Source organism: Ptychodera flava, chromosome 14, assembly GCF_041260155.1.
Source record: "Ptychodera flava strain L36383 chromosome 14, AS_Pfla_20210202, whole genome shotgun sequence".
NCBI classification, from domain to species: domain Eukaryota; kingdom Metazoa; phylum Hemichordata; class Enteropneusta; family Ptychoderidae; genus Ptychodera; species Ptychodera flava.
The window spans coordinates 8958388-8979894 of record NC_091941.1 but is presented as its reverse complement, the minus strand read 5'-3'; the positions used below and the strand labels follow the sequence as shown (position 1 = coordinate 8979894).

The 21507-nt window shown below is 36.4% G+C and overlaps 1 protein-coding gene across 4 annotated transcripts in view; it reads right to left on the bottom strand.

Annotated features, from left to right (window-relative positions):
* Nucleotides 1-3787: 3787 nt before the first annotated feature.
* Nucleotides 3788-21507, bottom strand: part of LOC139149226 (vascular endothelial growth factor receptor 3-like) — a 65834-nt gene continuing 48114 nt past the window's right edge. For all 4 annotated transcript variants that reach the window (XM_070720824.1, XM_070720826.1, XM_070720825.1 and 1 more), the window contains 10 exons: nucleotides 19578-19789; nucleotides 18285-18341; nucleotides 17769-17838; nucleotides 14446-14815; nucleotides 13513-13715; nucleotides 12688-12872; nucleotides 11921-12013; nucleotides 10032-10246; nucleotides 9431-9568; nucleotides 3788-6917 (listed from right to left, as the gene is read on the bottom strand). In XM_070720824.1, the coding sequence (XP_070576925.1) occupies nucleotides 6380-6917; nucleotides 9431-9568; nucleotides 10032-10246; nucleotides 11921-12013; nucleotides 12688-12872; nucleotides 13513-13715; nucleotides 14446-14815; nucleotides 17769-17838; nucleotides 18285-18341; nucleotides 19578-19789 (2081 nt within the window). In that variant the 3' untranslated portion in view covers nucleotides 3788-6379. The remainder of the gene's footprint in view (nucleotides 6918-9430; nucleotides 9569-10031; nucleotides 10247-11920; nucleotides 12014-12687; nucleotides 12873-13512; nucleotides 13716-14445; nucleotides 14816-17768; nucleotides 17839-18284; nucleotides 18342-19577; nucleotides 19790-21507) is intronic.

The following is a 21507-nucleotide window of genomic DNA, read 5'->3' as shown; positions in this document are numbered from 1 at the left end:
AAAATCAGGTTGTGTGCTTTCAACATGCCCTAAAACTAATGTCCACAAAAATTCACAGTACATCAGTTTTTGTTGTGACTTTCACCCTCATCGTTTCATGATCATTTGATTTATCACAGATGTTGTCATCATCACAATCATCATTGCCTACATTGCTCACTTATATTTGGAGGATTTTCAGTCAAATGAAGAAATCGAGAAAGTGATGAGTGATGAAGAAGATGAAGAAGATGCAATTGCTGAAATTACAGATTCAGAATCAACATCTGAGACTAATGAAACTGTTCAAAGTGACTCTGATGAAGATCATCGGCCTTCAGTTGTAACACGATGAGGCCTTACGGCAACAAGACTTTTTTGATAATGTGTAGCCTTATTCATCACTGATAATCACTCTTCTGTCAGTTCTTTTGCTTTTGATGAATTGTTTTTTTGGCTCTGAGTATTTTCTTCAATTTTTCGATAGAATCCCAAAGCATGTTGAAAACGTCCAATGTTCAGTTTATGAATACAGCATGTATGTGTATAAAGCGCATTGTTCATTTACATTTGAATTTTAGTCCTGACTTAAACTCATTTGTCAACAATAGCAATGTTCATCATACATATAAACTTACAAGCTGTCTTGATTGTGTTGACAAGCTGATGCTGGACATTGCCACATATTTTAGAGAATTAAAAGAGAAAATGAATTAAATATACAAGACAAAAGCAGTTAAAACATTATCCAACTTAAACTCATTTGTCAACGATAGCAATGTTCATTATACATATACAATATTTAATTTCAAGTTTATATATTCGAAAAATTCTGAATTTGAAGCGTGAATTAGCATTTTACATCCACCAACATTTAATATTGTGTTATTATGACTTTATTTACAGTACACTGTATGAATCACTTAACGACACTGCTAATGTGATTGTCATGGTCATATATTTTGAGCTAACCGCCGGGAGAGTCATAATTTTGAGCGCTTGATGTGGGCAGTTTCATTAATTTCTTGCCAGGATCATCCCAAATCCCGCGCCTTCTCCAGGGTACTTTACGTCCAGTCCATTACGCAAACTTTTACCATACGCTTCCCGTCTTCTTCTTGTGTGGGCCAATTTTGAAGCTCTTGAAGTAAATTAAGCTTTTATCGTCTTTTTTTGTAAGTAAAAAGTCAATTTTTCTCAAAAGACGTAACACAGGGATTCGGCCATTTTGAATTCGGAGATGTTGGTAAATGTAAGGTAATTTGTTTTTATTGTACCAAAATTTGCAAGATGGCCCCTGGTAAATTATTCTTTAATTTGAAAGAGAATGGTTTCCTTGGGTGAAGTTTGGAGGCAAGGCGCGCTAGGCGTTACTGCGCATACGGAAAATGTGTATTTTCTATGATAGCTAGTCTGGTTCCCTACTCGCATGCTCCCTTTCTCAGCGCAGCCAGCGGTAGAAAGGGGGCAGGGAACCAGACTATGATTACAATACGTACGTACATGCTTTGTCGCGATTAGTCAAAACAAGTCACATGACGAGGAAATAGACGAATCCACTCGCTCGAAAATAGTGACGTCAGACTGTTTTCTGGTTCGTCGAAAAAGTGCCTGTCACGTGACCATGTGCCGAGTGTCGTCTGCAGGTAGCTTTGAAACAAGAATGACGGATGAGCTTTGACAAGAAGAGCAGACTTTCCATTCCGACAGCGCAGGAGCTTGATAAGCTCATTGACAACAAAGACTTCGCAACAAAGGACGCCCGTCATTCGGTCCGCTCAGGACATTTTTGCTTATTTGCCCTGAAGAAACTGGCACCACTGTGACCGCAGTACAGAAGTCGATTTGGTACGGTAATAATGCCTCACACAGTTGTAGACTTTTGAGCCCTCATTTCACAAAGTATAAACTCTTCAATTTTTCCTGAAATGGGGGCTCAAAAATCTACAATTTGGCCCAAACACTGTCACTAGCGTCTACAGTTTCGACAAAATGATAAAAGAAAACCGTGTGGGAATGGAAATAAAGATACAAGTAGGCGTCAAAATGTACATTGTATGATTGTATCAAAGTTTCCATTGTCAAAAGTTTACACGAGGCGAAAAAATCGGAAAAAGGGGATCAAAACATTGATACGTATGTGTATACCCTTCCTCCTGCAGTGCCATTCGACCTGTAGTTATTCGTTTATTGACCCCCGTGCCGTGTGTTGCAAAACACGTCGCTATCCGTGGCCTTGGAGAATAGCCATGTATTCTCTGGTCACGCCCTTATGACCAGGTAATCAACCTTTCGGCTTTCTAGCTTATCATTATCAAAACATTGGTGATTAAATTTAACAGACTTTTATGATCCATAAATAGCCAGAACCAGACATTTTAACTGGTTATTAACACATTTTCACCTTTATTTTCTTTGATGATAACATTCTTTTTTCTCCAAAAAGTTTGTGTCACTGACAATTTTAGAAACTTCCAAGTTATATATGTATATATATATATATATATATATATATATATATATATATATATATAATATATATATATATATATATATATATATATATATATTTGTTGTTGTTGTTGTTGGCAACTGGGTCTTAGGTCTTGTTTATTGTACATTGTCCATCTATTGTTAGCATTGTAATTAACTCTTTAATTCTTGACCGTGGGCCATCTGGGTACTTGTGGGTTCTTAGATCATTTTTGCATCACAGCACGGCAAAAAAACAAATAAATGGCATTCAGATCTTTCAACCACCAAAGCAATATTCTAAGTTTCAACAATAATTGACATAACTTTTAGTTTTAGTTCTGCTTTTTTTCACATAATTTCTGTATCATTCACTCTTCTGTATCATCTGATCTCTCATTTACCTCGCTCACTCGTGTTTCACGTATTGACATCACTCTACAGTCAAGAATATGCCTAAATGAGGGACCTGGGTTAAGTACTTATGCCACCATGAAAGATGTACAAACAGGGTTATGCAGAGTTATAGCGTTATTTGCAGTGATTTTGGTATAAATTACAGATAATTTGAAAATTTGTAAGGGATGGACCAATAGAGGGTAGTCACACTGGCAAAAAAATCTGCAGCAAAACTTGCTAAATTGCATGTAGGCATGCTAATGGGGGAGGGGTCACACAAAGGTCAGAAAACTTTGAGTAAATTTTGGGGGGAAATATATATGCTAAACAAAATGGAGAAAAATCATTTTTTCCTTTAGAACATGGAAAAAATGGTATGTCAGTATTCTGACCAAAATATCCCTGCAAAGATGAAATGATCCATCCCACAGTGACTGAATGAAGCACATTCTGAAACTCTGTAATGCATATGATGTATATATGTTAATAGACAACATGTGATTGGGCAAGTCACATGAAGTGATTGTGTCATGCACATGCAGTGATTGGGTAACACAAAATGTGAAGTATGCAAGTTGAGTTAAAATTTGTGTAAAATGAGTTTGCATCTTGAAACATAACAGCAAATTAACTGATATCAATAACCTTGAATGTTACTAAAATGGTCGACAAAAAACTTGATGATAGTTACTTTTTTAGAAATTCTTGAAACTCTAGAATTTTTCAAAATTTCTTAATATCCTGGAAAAGCTCTATGCCTATGAAAAGCTGATTCTTGCTTGTAAAATATTTGTTGTGTACATCATCCAGTTCACTCGTGATAATTCATACACCAGATAAGTTGCTTTGTCAAATATTGAAAAATTCAAAAATCTTCTCATTCACCAATGAGGCTCTGTACTATGACAACAATACCACTTTTGAGGACACTGTAATATTACAAAAAAATCACTACACATTTATTGATTCAATTACTCATAGAAAGTATTACTTCTAATCCTGACACAGTTTGACAAAGACATAAGTTATTTCATTACAAACAATAAAACAACTGATTTCAAAAATATCAAATTGGCAGAATATAAATCAACAATATCACTGAGTCTTCACTGACCCTGGTCCTTGCATGTGTACACCACGGCAGACAATATTTCATTTGCAGTAGTCCGTGAAAAAAATAACGAGAGACATTTAAACAGAAGACAACCCTTTTGGTAATCTTCGCAAAATGAGAGGAAGGCCATTACACAACCAAACATACTTTATGGGAAAGACTAGACCGTGAGCATGTAAACAGTACACCTTTCAGTTGAGACATAGTAAAAAATACATCACAAATTGCATAAAATATGTTAAAGTTGACTTAAAAAATATGTCTGAAGCAGTGCATGTTTTTTTTAACATGGTGGCAAACAGTTTACAATCATGACACTGTTCTTTTTGTTGGAGCAGAATAGTGCTTATGACTTTGGCAGTCAACTCCAAGCAAGCTCTGTGCAAGTTTTGGAACTAACAGCTAACATAATAGATACTAGGGGTGGACCATTTGATACTGTGGGAGAGGGCAGAGATTGATTTTTTGGTACATGTTTTTACTAGTGTCTAAACAATATTATTTTTCTATTCCAATGAAACACGGTTGGAATGTATTTCACTCCTTACTATGGCGACAAATTTTTTTCTCATTCTGTCTGAGACAAATGTTTTCTAAATTCCCTTTGGGGTCAAAGTTCTCAAGTGACAAAATAGGCTTGCATCTTGCATTTGATGCACTACATCATCTCATAGAACTTGACTTTTATGAAAGACATGTCTAGTGTAGTGAGAAAATAGTCTGTAGGGGCTTGCCCCTTCACATGCTTTTACACATTTACTACTGCAAAAGCTTAGTTAACTCTAAATGGTGAAAAAAGCATATTAGAATCTAGTCACAGAATTATACAATAATTATTTCTTAAAATGCATTCTCAACTTGTACTAAGTTTTGAAAAAGGAATATATGTTAGTATTGGGTGCCCTTCAACTACAATTATGCTTAACTAATTGATTGGTTACCTTCTGACAGTCACAGTTTTGATGAAAGTAGAAAGTAGGGGTACTTCGTGGGATAGTTTCTTTTTATCTCGGATAGCTGATCATGTGACTGCCACATGATGACCACGTGACTAGAGTGAGCACAAATTTACATGCCAGTATTGCACAGAAACATATGTGGCAGTATTCCAAAGAATGATACGATAATGCTGGTTTAATTGCTAGAAATGTATTTCATGTTTTGTTTTTGTTTACGATGACTATCAAAAGGTGTATAAAAAGAAGTGCACTGTGCAATTACATATTACTAACCTGAAGTTTACACCTACATAGGTAAGATAATTACTATGCAAACTGATTGAAAGAGTTGTTTTGAATTTGACTGACGACAAGATGTTACTCAAAACTTTATTATTTTATTATTGTTGATACAGTGAGAAGAATAGTACTGAAAAGATGTGGCATATTGCCTGTTGTTGGACAATCGGCATTTTTCTTTTAAATGTGAAGTCTCTGAAATAAGGTGCATCATAAATCTTCTGATAAAGTTAGCAGATGTGGCCTGTTACTGTTGGTGGTTCTTTGAAAAACGCTTCATCTGACATAATGTACATGTGAACAATCTTCGAAGCACACAATGTTTGTCAGCAGATAAATTAAAGTCAGGAATGAAATTAGAAGCCAACAATGATATTGTGCTGAAAGAGTGAATTGAAAAATGACACAAGATGTCACTACAACATTGTGTTCGAAGGACGGGTTGAAATAGAATACGGTGTTTTGATAACATTATGCCCAAAGGCCATAAAATACTTGCAAATGTGTATTCTTTTATTTTCTATTCCTTAGATTGTTTTCTTTTTATAAGCTATATCAGAATTTTTTCAACTATGACTTCCCCACCCAAATCTTGAATATAAGGCCCCCAATATATCAAATGGCTTACCCCTTGAGCTAAAATGCATATTATACGCACAATTGCATCGTAAAAAATTAGAAATATTCCAAAATTAAGAATTGGTAGTCATCATAGGGTGAGAAAAGCGAATTAACAATAAATGTAACCAGCAAGTCTGCTCTCTGCTCCAATAATTTTGTATTAATATGAAATAATCACAGTATCAAAAAGAAGCAATACAATTTACATTAAAAAAGATACATATTAACAAATATTGACTGAGACTTTAGATGTGAATCAAAATGATTCCGAGTAAAATATAATGCGACATTTCCTTTTACATCCTTGAATTCTATTATTTACAATACTGCATGATGGAAAAATGTTCTCAAAACTTCATTTAGCTTTCTTGCCTACAATACTGTATAAGAAAAGAATCCCTTCTTCACATGTGGTACAACATGTTAAACTATGAAATAGTATTGTATGTAAATATATTTGGCCATGAAAATGGCTGCTCTAGAATATCCTCTACATTTGAAAGAAAAAGACAAATGGAAAAGAGCGGAAAAGTGTCCCATATGTCATTATCTTCATTTACACATTCGTCTCAATTAGTCTATGAAAATCTTTCCTAATATAGAATTCCTTGAGTTTCATTTGGTTACCGTCTTCAACAAATATGTGTTCATGTTGACCCTTATCAATATCCTCTGTTTCCTCTTCTCTGTTCTGCTCAGGTTGTTTGGTCATCAATGGATCAGACTCCCTGGGACCACGATTACTGTACAGTGCTGTTGCACCATTGTCCTGTGCCGCATCATCGTTTTGACCTTCACTCTTTGAATGATGCAAACTACCACTGCTGTCACTAATGCTACTGCTGATGGTGAACCTCCAGGCATTTGGGTTCAAAGTAACACTATCTCCTTTTCTACTGTCAGTCTCAGATATTTCCTGTGATGTTTCCCATGAGGTATCTGAGGAAAACTTGTAATAGTCTTTGTTTTCATCCAGGTTGAAGTCAAGATAAGGTGTGTTTTGTTCAAGGAGACTCTCAAGGAACTGTCTCAGCTCTGTGAAAGATGGTCGTTCTCTGGGTTTCTCTCTCCAACATTGAAGCATGATATCGTAACTGTCATAAAATACAAACATCATCGTCATTATTGATTCAGAAAATATCTGTGACTGTTAAATGAGAACAATATAATGAGTTCACAGAATGCATCTAGGGCATTTACCTTTGGGGGGGGGGGGGGCTCTCATAATCATAATTCTTTTTTTGTCTACTTTGTGGATTCATTTTGAAACTTATTAGGAAATGTAACTTCCTTTCTTTCTTCTTTTCAAAATTGAAAAAAATCAGTATTTTCCAACATACTTAGTGAAGAGTGTGATGGCCCTTTTGAAGTTCAAATTATCAGTAAATTTGAGGTATTATTGATCTCATGTTCAAAGATTTGTTGCAACCCTCCTTGATTAGGAATTAAAATGAAGATGCCTCTGGCAAAGGATTAGAGAAAGATTAAAACTTGCACATTTTGTCATTATCATCATTTAACAGAAATTTTGAGCGGGTAATAATGCATTCTAAATTTGAGAGTCAGATTTCGAGTTCATGAAAGACAGCACAGTCATTTCTCCATCCAGTCAAGTGATCTTTCTTTACCATACATAGGATGTGTATACATTATCGAAGATACACAAAATCTCTCTCTGTCTTAAGGTTAGTAAACAAATGTACACAGAACAACCTTGCAGAGGGTACTTGACGACAGATGTTGATTCCCTTCAGTGATTTTAATTCAGATTAGTTTTGATGAAGTGAGGGATAGCGTTTGGAATTGGTTCAGAGTGAAAGTTAAATACTGGTATGTCCATTCTGTCAGTAAGGGTAGAGTAATTGCATAAGAAGATGACTTGTGAAAATCCAGAGCTGGACAGGGATAAGCTTTGATAAGCCTAGAAACTGCAGTCAATGTAAATGGAAGTTTTGTTTATAGAAAACAAAAAATGATAAAGTCTTGTTACAGTCACTTCTCAAGTTTGGAGGTATGTAAAATGTGAGGAATGCATAATTTTCTTCTGAGTCAAGCATTCGTACGGTGAATATACTTCAATCAGATATCAAATCCACTCAAATTTTACCTGACATGTATTGCAAATATCTACAGTGTAACTAAATCAAAGTATGTATCTACCTGATAGGTACTGAGTCAATGTACGTAAACTGCACTCAAATCATACCTAAAATGTACTGCAAAAGTCTGCGGTGTACCTCAATCAAACCATCAACCTCTAGTTCTATTGCATATTCAATCAGTACATAAACAATATAATCTAATTGTATCTAAAATGTACTAAAAAAATATCTTTAGTCTAGCAAAATTAAACCACTGATCTAGAGCTGTAGAGTCAATGTGTGTAAAATGCAAAACAATGTAATTAAATCTGCAATTGCAAATCTTTCTTAGTCCAAGAAGACATTGGTTTTTCATTGCTAAGCTTTAATCAATTGGAAGCACTGTAACAAGTCTGCAGATTGTGATGAGATACATAAACACTTCAATTGTCTACGATGCAAGTCTATGCCTCTAAGAATTGAAAGTTCTGTGATATTTTATCCCTGTTAGTAAATATCTACTGCGTCAACTGGCTGACAGGCTGATCATGAAGTTTTGACTGACAATGCCCCAGGACAGAGACCACTGTGGATGTTTGTAACACAGTCGACTATGTTTGTACTGGGGATTGAAGTTTGGCTGTGAGGGTATTACGGAAAGATTTCTAGATGATCAGACATTGCACATGTCTTGCAAACTGAGGTAATGAACATATATCAAATCAATGCTTGGGGTAAGTTTTGCGTAATCAGTACCACCATCACAGGGATGGTCCTGACATGCAAAACACGGCATGAGTCCTCAGCCACAAATGACGCCCTCTGTTGGTTAAGAGTATGAAAGCTTACAACGAAATATGGAAGATAATATTAATCAACCTCAGCCATTACAAGACAGGTCAAATATCTAGTTTTCTTGAATGTGTTTTGCTAATAAAAAAAAAATTTATGAACATGGGTCGTAAAGCACGCATTGGTGTCTTTGGTTAGATACGAATGTTTAAAGTCATGTGAGTTTCTACAACTGTCTGTATTCTTTTAATTCACTAAGTCTACTATGTTTATTCTTACCCGTAACTGTATATAATTCAAAAAATATCTAGTGAATTTTTAACAAGCAACAGCAGTACAAAGAATTTAAAATTGTCATTCTTCTGAGAATCTTTCCTTGAAAGATATTCTACATTGAACAAATGAAACACAAAAACAATCAACACCCAACATGTTTTAGTGCCATTTCACAGACACACTGAGTAATGAGATTTCTGCCACTCATGGTGAGTCAGCTTGAATTTGGCACACATAAGCACACACACACATACACACACAGACATACACACATACAAACAAATCGATGTAATTTTATTCATCTAATAATGCTCTGAAATACGTGATGATATATTGCAGAAGAAAAATCCAAAAGGTTATCACAGTATGGCAAAAAGGCACACATATATCACTGATATATTACAAACATTGTTTACTTATGCTGCGAATGCCACAGGCTGTGGGAATTTGAAACTTACAGGTTATCAGAACAGTTATCCGGTTTTTCCATTCTATATCCTCTCTTTAGCAACTGGACTACACAATGATTTGATATGCCCGGATATGGACAGCCACCCAGAGTCACCAATTCAAATAAAACCACACCAAAGGACCACCTGCAATAATATCATAAAAAAACAAATTTCCGCTTTCATTTGATTTTCAGACTCCGATGTTACCATACTGTCTTGGCTGAGGATTTTCATTGACAATAAAACACTGATTTTTCTTCTACTTATCATAAACTTGTAAACTTCAAAATGTTTGATTTTGGTCAAATGTGCTTAATTTCTGACTAATCATAAATGGCTCATTCTGGTTGTAAAACAAACACTCTGATTTAATCTTCTGTGTAGTTCTCTTCCAAGACTTCAAGGGAACGAAAGCAGATGATGATGCCAATTAAAAATAAGCAATATGCACATAAAAATTGGCTGTTGAAATTGGCTGAGCTATAGAGTAAATGTAAAGATACAGCTTGGTCACTTTGAAGCTATTAAGCCATTTGGGATATACGCTGAAATAAAATCAGACTAAAAGAATTGACGGGTCAAAGGTTACAGGATCTTGAATACTTACACATCACTCTGAGTGGTGAAAAGTTGATCAAATATAGCTTCTACAGACATCCACTTGATTGGTAGTTTGCCACCTTTCTTGTTGTGATAGATCTTGTCATCATAAATGTATCTTGTCAATCCAAAATCACCAATTTTAACAGTTTTATGATCAGCAACGAGTACATTCCTGGCAGCCAGGTCTCTGTGAACAAATCCCTTTTGTGAAAGAAACTCCTGCAAAATGATGGAAATGAAAAAATCTTAGCAGTAATTTCTAATGCGGGCAGTTTATTCTACAATAGCAAATTCAATCGGTCCAGAGTCATATTTTTGCTATCAGTTAATCAGTTAATAACAAAATCTTATACTATTTAGACTTTCAGAAGCTAAAAGCTGGGCACAGGATCACTTCTATGCTAGGTCTGACAAGTCCTAGAGAAATGAGACATTTTCAAGTAAACCTGGAAAACTCAACTCATCACTGTCAAGAAAGACAATGTAGCCAACACTGGGACCCCTTTTGTCAGATGAGGTCACGTATACCAGATAATGGGAGTCTTGTGCCAATATTTCCTGATTCACTATCACTGCACTGGCTAAGGGATTTGTGGAGTGTTTCCAGAAAGTCAGTGTGTATCCTTTTAAACATTTTGTTCCCTTTGAACTTATTCATCACTGAAGGTATTGATAAACTTGATAAAAATCTGTATCCTCAGTATGATTTTTCGAAAACTATACCTCAGAGTAAAAAAAGTAATTGTTAGCGCATTTGACTTTCACTATTTTTCAGACAACCAAAGCACTAAAAGTTTCAAGCAATGACATCAAGTTGCTTCATGATAAAAGACATGTGTATGTATCCATTTTTCTGACAGCTAATGTGAAGCTAAGTGTTTATCTTATTGTAACATAGCATCTGATTGGTGAATAAATGCTGACAAAACATGACAGTACAATCAACTACCCAGAGAACATCCCAAATCCTGCTGATATGGCCAGAAAGGCAGAATACTGATGAATTTTGTGTTTGCCATTTGTGGAAAAAGAATAAAGACTAAGTGGCAGAGTCACTGGGATAGCCTGCCTGGGTATCTGATCGGTCAATGGCTGTAATATGAACCAATTTGTATTAGGGATTCTTCATAACATTTTTCAAGCGATCTGATATTTAGGAACGGTAAGTATATACTCCATGTGTGCAAGAAACACAAATATTGCGATAGAACATCTAAGCAGCAAGTAATCATGCCGGCAATGCTTTTGAGTTCTCTCAATGACATTTACAACAGTTTGGGTGTGAACCCACCAAATTAGCTTGGTGGGCTCATGACTGTTCATAAATATTATGATGCACTGTTTGATGGTGTGCCTAATTTAGATACACATGTGTTGTTTACATCACCCTAAAGACCTACTTTCACTTGCATCAGTACTGTCTGAAATTACTGTTAAAACCACACGGTTCCATTTCTTTGTCAGGCAAAACTGATGAATGGTGGGTCCAGTGTTCCTAATGGTATTAATGTGTTTGGTCTAGGGAGCCTTCCAAAAGAAATAGCCAGCAAAGCACCCCTAGGATAATGTTGAATTACAGTGTGGCACATTGTGAACACAGTATTCTTCAATATTGCCAGTTTTTTTTTATCAAGTATAATAATTTGTTATAAAACGTTTTGTAAGGACCATTTCCAGATGTGTGAAATCAGTAGTTAAGATGGTAAACAAACTATGAGTAATTTGCAAGTGAAAAGTGAAAACGGTGAATTGCAATGGTCAAGCAGAGTTGTGAGAATTAAAGTTTGATGGTCTCATTCCATGTGTAGCAATGTGATGGTCACACCTACCGGACAGATACATGTATAACAACACTAGACTGACTGTACCAATGTATAAAGTGACCTGACTTACCATGCCGATTGCAATCTGCCGTGCAAATGACAAAAGATCAGATGGCATCAAATTGTCATTGCTGTCAGTTGCTGTTAGATCATATGATTCAATCTGCAAATGACAATTTGACAACATTATTGCAACGCACGTTTTTGAAGTACAGAAAAAAATTCAGATCAGAAAATCAGAAATACTGCCCTCATTTCTCAACTAGCTAACTACTTTTGTTTTTGTTTGTTCCTTACTTACTTGACACAGTTGCCCATCTCCACACTCTTTAATAGGATGTAGCAATTACCATTACATACATCCATAAAGACAACACAGAAAACAAAAATGGGAAAGATTTGCTACACCAAGTAGGAAGACTAACAAGTCAGAGAATAGAAGACAATCAAATCGGTCAAAAATAGGAAAATAGCTGTTTATGTTCATGGCTTTCTTCATAAAATGTGGCAACAATGCACTTTGTTTTGTATTTCTCTTTTTTCGGAATTTTTGACTGATCTGTATTTCAACTATATAGCACCACATAATTTCTAGAAATATTACACACAGCGTTTTGCCAATGTTCATGTTGTGACACATTTTTTTTCCATCCTCAGTCCTGATCCTTTGCTACATACATACTGTATGGATTCTGAGGTATAGCCATTTCTTTACTTTTTTGGCCTGGCAGGTTTCATTGATCTAGTATTTTGGTCAAATCCATGTGTAGAGGTTTGGTAAAGGTAGAGTACAAACATAATACACGAGAAGCATTGGAGTATAGTTGCTGACAATACCTCTGATCTTCTTTTCCTGAGATAATTGAGTAAATCTCCCTGTTGACAGTGCTCTACAATTAAACACAGTGGTTCTTGGATGGTACAACATGCTATGATGCTGACAACATTAGAATGGTGGCCAATGTCTTTCATTAGGTCAATTTCTCTGAGAAATTCCTGCTTCTGAGAGCTTTCAGCATGCTCTGAAAAAAAAGGGTACAGGAAATAATTGGTTTCAGACTTTGATTGGTATTATTGAGTCAAAGTGAAGTTTCTATCCTTTATTCAAGGGGGATAAACTAAGCAAGAGACCAATGGGAGATTCAGTTTAGTGTTTTTAGGATGACCTGAAGGGTCTTCTGTGTAGCATAAATGACCCTGAGGGTTTAAGTAGCAAAGAAGAAGGGGTTTCTGGCATAGCTAATGGGTGTTTAATGTGGCCATGACCCTACAACACTTTTTATAGGGTCTACGATGTAGTCTAGTTGCTCAAGGGGTGTTCAATGTGGCCACAATCACTAAACAGGTGTTTGATGTTTGCTACATCACTCAAGGGGCATAGGGGTGCCAAGGGGACAGTTGTGGTAGATAACACAACCTAAGGAGAGTTTGATATAGCCCATGCCCTATGGAGCATATTACATGCACATAGGGTCTTTGGTGCTGCTACAAAAGTCAAGCTATGTTTTATTGTGCACAGGTAACCTCAACAGTGTTTGGCAACATAACAATGAGCCTAAGGATGTATGATGTACTCTAGAAATCCAAGAGTGACTATTATTGTGTGGCCAAGCTACGTGAAACAAATTTGTATTTGCCCATGATCTATCAAATTATACTCACCATGTAACATTTTAACAGCGACTTCCACGTCTTGACATTTTACCGATTCTTTCACAAGGGAAGACTGTGAGTTCTGGTGCGTTAACACACGACCTTCAATTTTCCCTTTCATTACTTGACCAAAGGCACCTTGTCCTAAGACTTCACCAAATGTGATCCTAGAATGGGAAACCTCCCATCTGTCGTGAGGGTCTGGGTGAGGTCTGTGTAACAGAGGAAAACAAGAAACTATATTATCCATCTTTGGATGAGCTAACATCAGGTTACCTCTCTAGTGTGCATACATGGTCATAAAAAGTTACGCAATTGCAAATTTGGACAACTTAGTCTGTAGTGGACTAGAAACAAAAGGTGAAAGTGTTGTTTGCCTTCTGGATCAAATGTCATATCAAAATGATTTGCAGCTTTTTTGTAATAGCTAGATTTGTGCAAGCATTTGCCTTCTTTTCATTTTTACTGTATTAGGATACCATTTTGAGAATTTAAGAGGCTTACTCTTTCTGTTCTTGTTCCACTGTGCAATCATGGGGAGATTTACTAATAATCTTGTTTTGGGATGGTATTGCTTGCATAATGAGCAATAGATTGTGTTGTCATATTTTTGAATGATGAGGCATACTGAAATTGCAAGTCTTAGAGTTCTATGGCTTCAAGAATTACTTGATTGTTCATGATAAAAACAAAGCAAAAGACGAATGGTTTTGTGTACCAAGTTGTGGAAAGGAAGTATGGTGTGCACAGAGAGAATCGATATGGCAGAAACTGACATTCAAGAAACCAGAATCAAGGATGCTATGCGTTAAGTTTCATGAAGAACTGCACTTTCAAAAATATTTGCTTTCACCACCACGACATTACTAAGATTGATCAGATAATGGAGTATCGTGCCAATGAATGCCTAAGGGCTACTCTTTCGATACCTGATAAACTCACCTTCTGTAGAGTTTTGGAGATATGTATATATTAGGAATCCCTTCTTCCTTGTCTTCAGTGATATTACTCTTTGTAGAATAAAGTCTTTGATATCTAAAATAGACATAGATAAGTATAATGACAACAACGACACACAGGAGAGGCAATGCTATGTATAACGCCAGCATTACAGCATTGAGCTTTCCCTCTCTGTCATCTTGGCTGTCGTCTAACTCGCCAACTTTTGTCATGGATATCTTCAAACCAGTCTGATCCACAGTGGTGGAGCTGCTTACTTCTGATAAAGAGGCTCTCAAACTCTCCAAGTTGAGTGTAGAGTTGTCCATGCTAGCCAGATTTTGTGCAATGGTTGAGTCTTCAAATAGATTTTCTGAAAACAACAAAAAACAAAAATATGATGCTTTGAGTTTGGCCATTGTATTCTTAAAGATTTCATGATACCTTGAATGCAGACAAGGAATTAACTTCAGAGATATTTGATCTGGAAAATTCAACTTTTTTTACAGAACAAATACAAATCCAAAACTAGATTTAACACAGATAGGTTTATTTTAACTTGGCTTTGTCGCACTTTTGGAAGCATGTCAGGCATACGCTGATGATGAACAAGAAACTAAGTGGCCAGACAAGGATCAACACCACCTCGTATCTACAAAATCTCATCAAACATCAGAGATTCAAGAAATAAATCGGCATTGTCTCATTGATTTCATACGCAATGGTAAGCCATAAAGTAATATTATTGACCAACAAATCTGATATTGCAGCACTCAAATTGGCTCTTATGCAAGTTTATGAGACCCACAGCACACTGCATGGATCATGGAATCTTAAAGGGCCTATGACATGATTTCCAAAGTTTTTATTTTTTCCCTTCAAAAACCTAGCCAGGGGACCTGTCTATGGATTGCATATAGTGTCAGTTCGGAAAGATGTGCGCGAAGGGCGAAATTTGACTCCTTGTTCATGCCTGGTGATCAGGGGGCCTCTTTGCACCCGAGCCAGGCAGCGGTATTTGCATATAGACCAACAGGTACAATTGACGTCATTTTGACCACGCTATTGTCACGAAAGTGTACTTAGCGGTCCTTGCATAAATTAGACTACAAACAATGTCAGCTATATAAACAGTGCTCACAGACGCCCAGTAAACACAGTTACACTGGCAAGGAAGCCACACCGGCGGTCCAACTGCAGGGACTTATCAAGTTGCTTCTAGCGAGGACAGTGTTGACCAGAATTCAGAAAGTGATTTCAAGGGAAATGAGCTTGAAGGCGCATAGGCAACTCCAGGCATCCGGGACGAGTGGTTCCAAATCAGAGTCAGATTCTGACTCTGAAGAACAAAGCGCGAGTAGCTCGGGACAGATTTGAAAGTACGATGAGGCTACGTTTCATTTCTTTGTATGAAATAAACAGTATCAGTCTCAGTTTGAACTTTTCACGGTTGAATTTATTTTATAAAAAGTGGATCAATCCCGCGCCTGAGTGTTTCTATTCAATGCATTGCATGTTGTAGCTGCAGTACAGTACACTATGTGTGACAGTTTTCAGATGACCTCAGTTTTCGGACATTCAATCACATGCTGTTCGTCCGACTCACTTCGCTCCGTAATGATAGCGTTTTACACATTTAGTGACCTCATATTAAGTGAAGTGATACTGCCATCCCGTTTTGTATAGTTTGTTTAGTAGAAGCTATTTCGGGCTATACAAATTTGGCGAAGTTAGGCAGACCACACGATGAAAGGTGCCAAAAGCAACACACAGAGAAGCCCATATGTCCGGTATAGTAAGCGCCAAACACGTCGAAATATGGTTATGTCGTCTATTAAACGTAACTAATTATCACGAAATATTTACATTCAGTTTTTTTTTAAACATCGAAAATGAAAATTGCGGTTTTCAAGTTTCAAATTATCAACATTTATCCCCTAATCACTTTCCAAATTCAACCTCCGAATACTGCGATAGCAGTCCGATTACTATGCACTCAACACGGGGTCAACAATTTTGTAACTTGACGCCCTAAATACCACGTCCGTTGTGTTAACAGTTTGAGGATAAACAAAACAAAATTCAAAAGGTATGGTAATAAGAATTCGTAGTGCTCGTCATTTATGAAACGGCTTTGGGCGAAATTCACTACCCTTTCCGAAAACTATCACTCTGCCGAAAACTATCACTCTGAGTGTAGCTGTGTTGGACGTAGACCTTTGACAGAACTTTCATTTCCTTGGAGCACGAGACAAATGATGCAATCGACCCATGTTCCCGTGCATTTCAAGAGCAAACGAATCCTACAAAAAGTGATGTGCTAGGCATATTTTGTACATGTTGTGATGAAGTAAAACAAAGAAAGCTTGTAGCCACGTTGTCGGGTCGCCATTTTGAATCGCCATCTTCACCGTTCACGATTGTGTAGAGAGAGAGATGGGAAGCTTCCTGCCGCACAATTGTTTCCCGATACATGAGAATCATTACAAGCAGGGTGACAGCTGATGTCACATAATAAATTATCCTTTTTACCTCCCCAGTGGTATGAAAGTTCTTCATCTACAGATTTCCATACCAAACATCAGGGTTCTTAATTTTAAGCATAACATTATGCATTAATGAAAAGTTTCTAATTTACTGTGCTTAAAATATGAGTGTTTCATCCAGAATGGCATCAACAAGGGGGATTTTCCCCTTTACAAGAAAATTTCGGGGGCATTTCACCAGTTCATGTGTTCTACTTGTACCTCTAAGGTGTGACTGGCACCATTTCATGGAAGGGGCGAGTCGTCCCCTTGACAAATTAATTGGGGGTGCCAACATTTCAACAGAGGGGGAATCCCTATCCCCGTCTAGATGTAACACTGTATAATATCATCTACATATCAAATTTATATTAATAACAACAGTGAATTATTATACTTTACCTCCTAAAAGCATAGAGGCTCTAAAGACTTCAGTTTTCTTTTTTCAAATTATCGTCAACATTACCACATTTTATCATTTTTAATTATGAATTATCATATTTAGGCCTCATCTCCCAGAAAAATGGCTTTTATGATATGAACACAAATTGCCCTGGAACACTGCTGACAATTCCCCTGAAAATACTAGAAATTCAAGTGACTGTAAGCTGTAAAAAGTAAATTTTAGCTCATTTTTCAGTGTTTCCGGCTTTCGGCCGGGAGGGGGAACACCCCCTCCTGGACCCTCCCCCGACAACGACCGCTTTGTGGTCATGGCAGCTGCAAGCCATCTACTTTTCCATTCTAGCCCCCTACTTCAAAACTTAATGAAACCCCTGACTTCGTGTAATACTCACGTACTTGTATCAAAACTATATGATCGCAACATCTGAAAACTAATTTTCGGTGTCGGTGAACCTTGAACACCAACCTGAAAAGCAAAAGCAAATTCTTACAGTCACAAACAAAATAAAAAGTGTGGTCATGAGATATAACAGGTCACTTGATCACTTCTTGCAGCACTGACATAGAATGTAGTTAAAAATGATTCATATCGTGTCCTGGATTCCTAACATCAAACTTAAAACCCAGATCAATGCAAATCCACTCATTTGCCATACTATTGTAGTACAATACTATTAACTGTTAAAAAATGATGTTTCAAGGAATATATGTTACAAACTGATGGAACTTCAGAATCACAGATAAAGTCTACATATGCAGCTAAGGCACGAACAACCACCTCCCTTCTTTCTTTACTATGGATTAGTAGAATGAAACAAAGAGAATTTTACAAACATTTCACTTTCACCATCATGGCTCATGCCCATTTGCTTTTTTCTCCACCATAAAGTGCTACACAAATGAAGTACTGACCTTCACGACATAAGTCGTATCTGGATCAAGATTTTGTAGTATTGTGCTGTTTTGTTCCTGAAACGAAAAGTCAGAATTTTACCAAGAAGTAAGCCCATTTATTTGTTTTTATTTGGGAAAGTGTGAGATAAGTGATTGTATGATATTGTAATTGTGGTTGCTGCTTATGATCACTATGTGCCCAATATGAACAGAAACCTACATTAATCAATACAAATTCAAGAATAGTATGACTGTGTGTTCATGGACTTACAAACATTTCAAGTGACACCCACAGACTTATTGTTTTCATTTGACAACCACAAAAAAATCAGTTTATGAAAAATTCTAATCAATAGACTGCGATCATTTTGTAATCACAATAACTCAAAATTAATTCATTAGCTTATGGATTTGGAGGTTCTCCTTTTTTCTCTTAAATGTTTTGACTATCTCTCTGTCACCAATTTTGTCTCTAAAACATGCAAAGTGATTCTGAAAACATGTTGTACGGTATGACAAGTCTACTGAGGACGCCCTCACATCCTTTTATGATTAATCTTTTGACCACCTTTGGTGCAGTTGCTCTGCATACAACATGAATGTATGAATCAAAACTATTTTGACCTCTGCAAGTGAAACTCAACTAAATCAAATTACTTCTAAGCAGTACATAATAAAATCACTTCAGGCAGAAAGCGCCTTTTGGGAGAGATGTCTGGACTCGCAACTTTTTACAATTCTTTTCTGCTATGCGAATTGTGGGGGCACAAAGCTCTTGATCGGAGTCTCGGAGTAAGAGAAATTTCATCATCTGTTTCTCGAAAATCAAAAATATTTATTCCAATGGAAATTAACACAGGGATGGCACCCATTTTGAATTTTAAATATGAGGAAATGTCAGTTGATTTGTTTCTCTAGTACCAAATTTTGCACAGTGATCCCTGCTTTTCACTCTTGATTTGGTAAGAGCACCGTTAAAAGTTTAATTGAGGAAGGTTTGAGCAAAAATTGAAGTCTTTCACTTTTGATGCATGTACATTACCTTCAACAAATGTTTTGTCAGCTTGTCACCAATATTTTAGATGTACAAAAATCTAGCGCATTTGTGTTCTCAGTAGTGTTGGATCATACGGGAACAAGAGGGAATAGATACGGTACCCCTCTATGCAGGCATCTTCATTCTTAACTTTATTTTGCATGATATAGAACTTGTGATTAATAAATTAGTAGCTGTTGGACAAGTTACAGCAAAGATCGAAAAATCTATGGGGTAACGAGATTTCCAAGAGATCAATAAAATACAAAGATTACCTTGGGTACGTATTTCTCTTTTGCTGTTTCGGGATTAATCTGTGGATATATCGGAGCACGAAGTGGATGTCCCCACTTCACAATGTAACCATGGAAACGTTCACTGGTATCTACTGGCGTCCAGCTGACACTTACACTGATGCTATCATTGTATGTAATCCAGGGTTCTGATATGAAAACATCCTTCACAGGTGGCAGAGAACGTGGGACAGCTTAACAAAGAGAAATGCATTATGTTTACAGTTTGTTTTGGTTAGTATCATTAATGGGAAATATCCATCTCAGTTGCTTCACAAAACATGATTGATTACGGACTTGTAGTTCTTTCTGTGACAGAGAAATCCAATTAAGGCTTCACATGTTGTACAAAATCAGTAATGTTGGGAATACAGATAAACAGGCAGGAATCAAGTATTTGCACAAGAACGGAAACATAACTGAGTAACATGAAAATCACATTTAGGGTGACTGTCCTTCAAATGAAGTATTGGAAATTGGACTGCAGCTATTAATATGACCTGAACAAAATCAGGCTGTCCTTTTGATGAACCAAGATCAAGTTGCCCATGAGAGGGCACACGGTCATGTTAACCTTGAGATGATCTTAGACATGGCTGACATGAGCCATGAGCCAGGGTCAGTTTGCCCACATGAGGGGCAAGGTCGGGTTGAGATTGCCCAAGGGTAAAGTTGCCCTAAACCAGTTATGGAACCATCTTTTAGATAATGTAACCATCCTTTAGATAATATAAAGTTGAGTCTCTCTCAAGATAACCCAATAAGGAGTGCTTGTCAATAAACCTTCAGTAAGGTTGCCCTTGAGGCAACACAAGGCCAGCGATACAAACAAAACTCCTTGTGCACTCTAGCATTGTTTGCTGAAAGCTCATTCACGTTTACTCATGTCAGAACAATTTTAAACTTATAATTTAATTTCAAGATTATTCATCAAAAGCATGTTCCTAAATTATTGGCAGATTCGTTACAACTTCAATTTGAATTACGGTAGTGTTGCACAAAACCAACACACTTTTTTCAAAGCAATATTTGTCATCAAAGATGACATAAAAATATGACCTCCTAATGCTACATATTTTCAAAAGGCAGAGAATCTAAAGTTTAATATGGTAGCAATGGCTTACTCAAAGGATGAAGAGGTACATATTTAGAGTGGAAAACTTCAATTTTGATATTAATGATAAAAATTAATTTACATCAAAAACTTGATACTACTGATTGAAATTTAATATCTCATTTGAAACTAGAGGTGATGTAGAAAACATTTTTTTGAATTATCTATTCTCATTCTTATATGGCAGGGGTTGAAAGACTTGCATTCAAAAAAGTGATTAAAATCGGTTCTTGATATGCAAAATTGAAAAGACTCTTATTCAATATGTAGATACTTTATTGCAAAAGAAAAATTGATGTTGTGTTACATAGTACTTATAAAGGACATAATGTGAAAATTTCACAAAACCTGGCTCTGTCACAGTGGAGTTAAATTTCTTTGAATCTTGAAACAGAGCAAAAAGAAGCAAAGGACTGGGTGATTTGCATACATTTTAATTGATTTACACTTCTCTTTCACCAAACTTCAAACTATTTGTCATGCCTAAAGGTGAACCCAACTAATATTTTAATCTTGGGTTGATAGATTACTGAAAATTAAATGATTAAAAATAAGTGATTTTGAGCAAAGTACGATGTGTTATGTGCAACGCCACCTTAAAAGTGAATGTTTGTAAATGATACAAATCACTTTTTAAGGTAATGTTATCAGCAACTGAGATGGTCCATCATGCCACCTATCTGACAAGTAAATTTCTTTTCAATTGTCATGGACATTCAAAAAAATCGTTATATGTTCTTTTCTCAACATAGATGCAACTTATTCTCCAAGTTACTTTGAAAATATTGTGTATGGCTG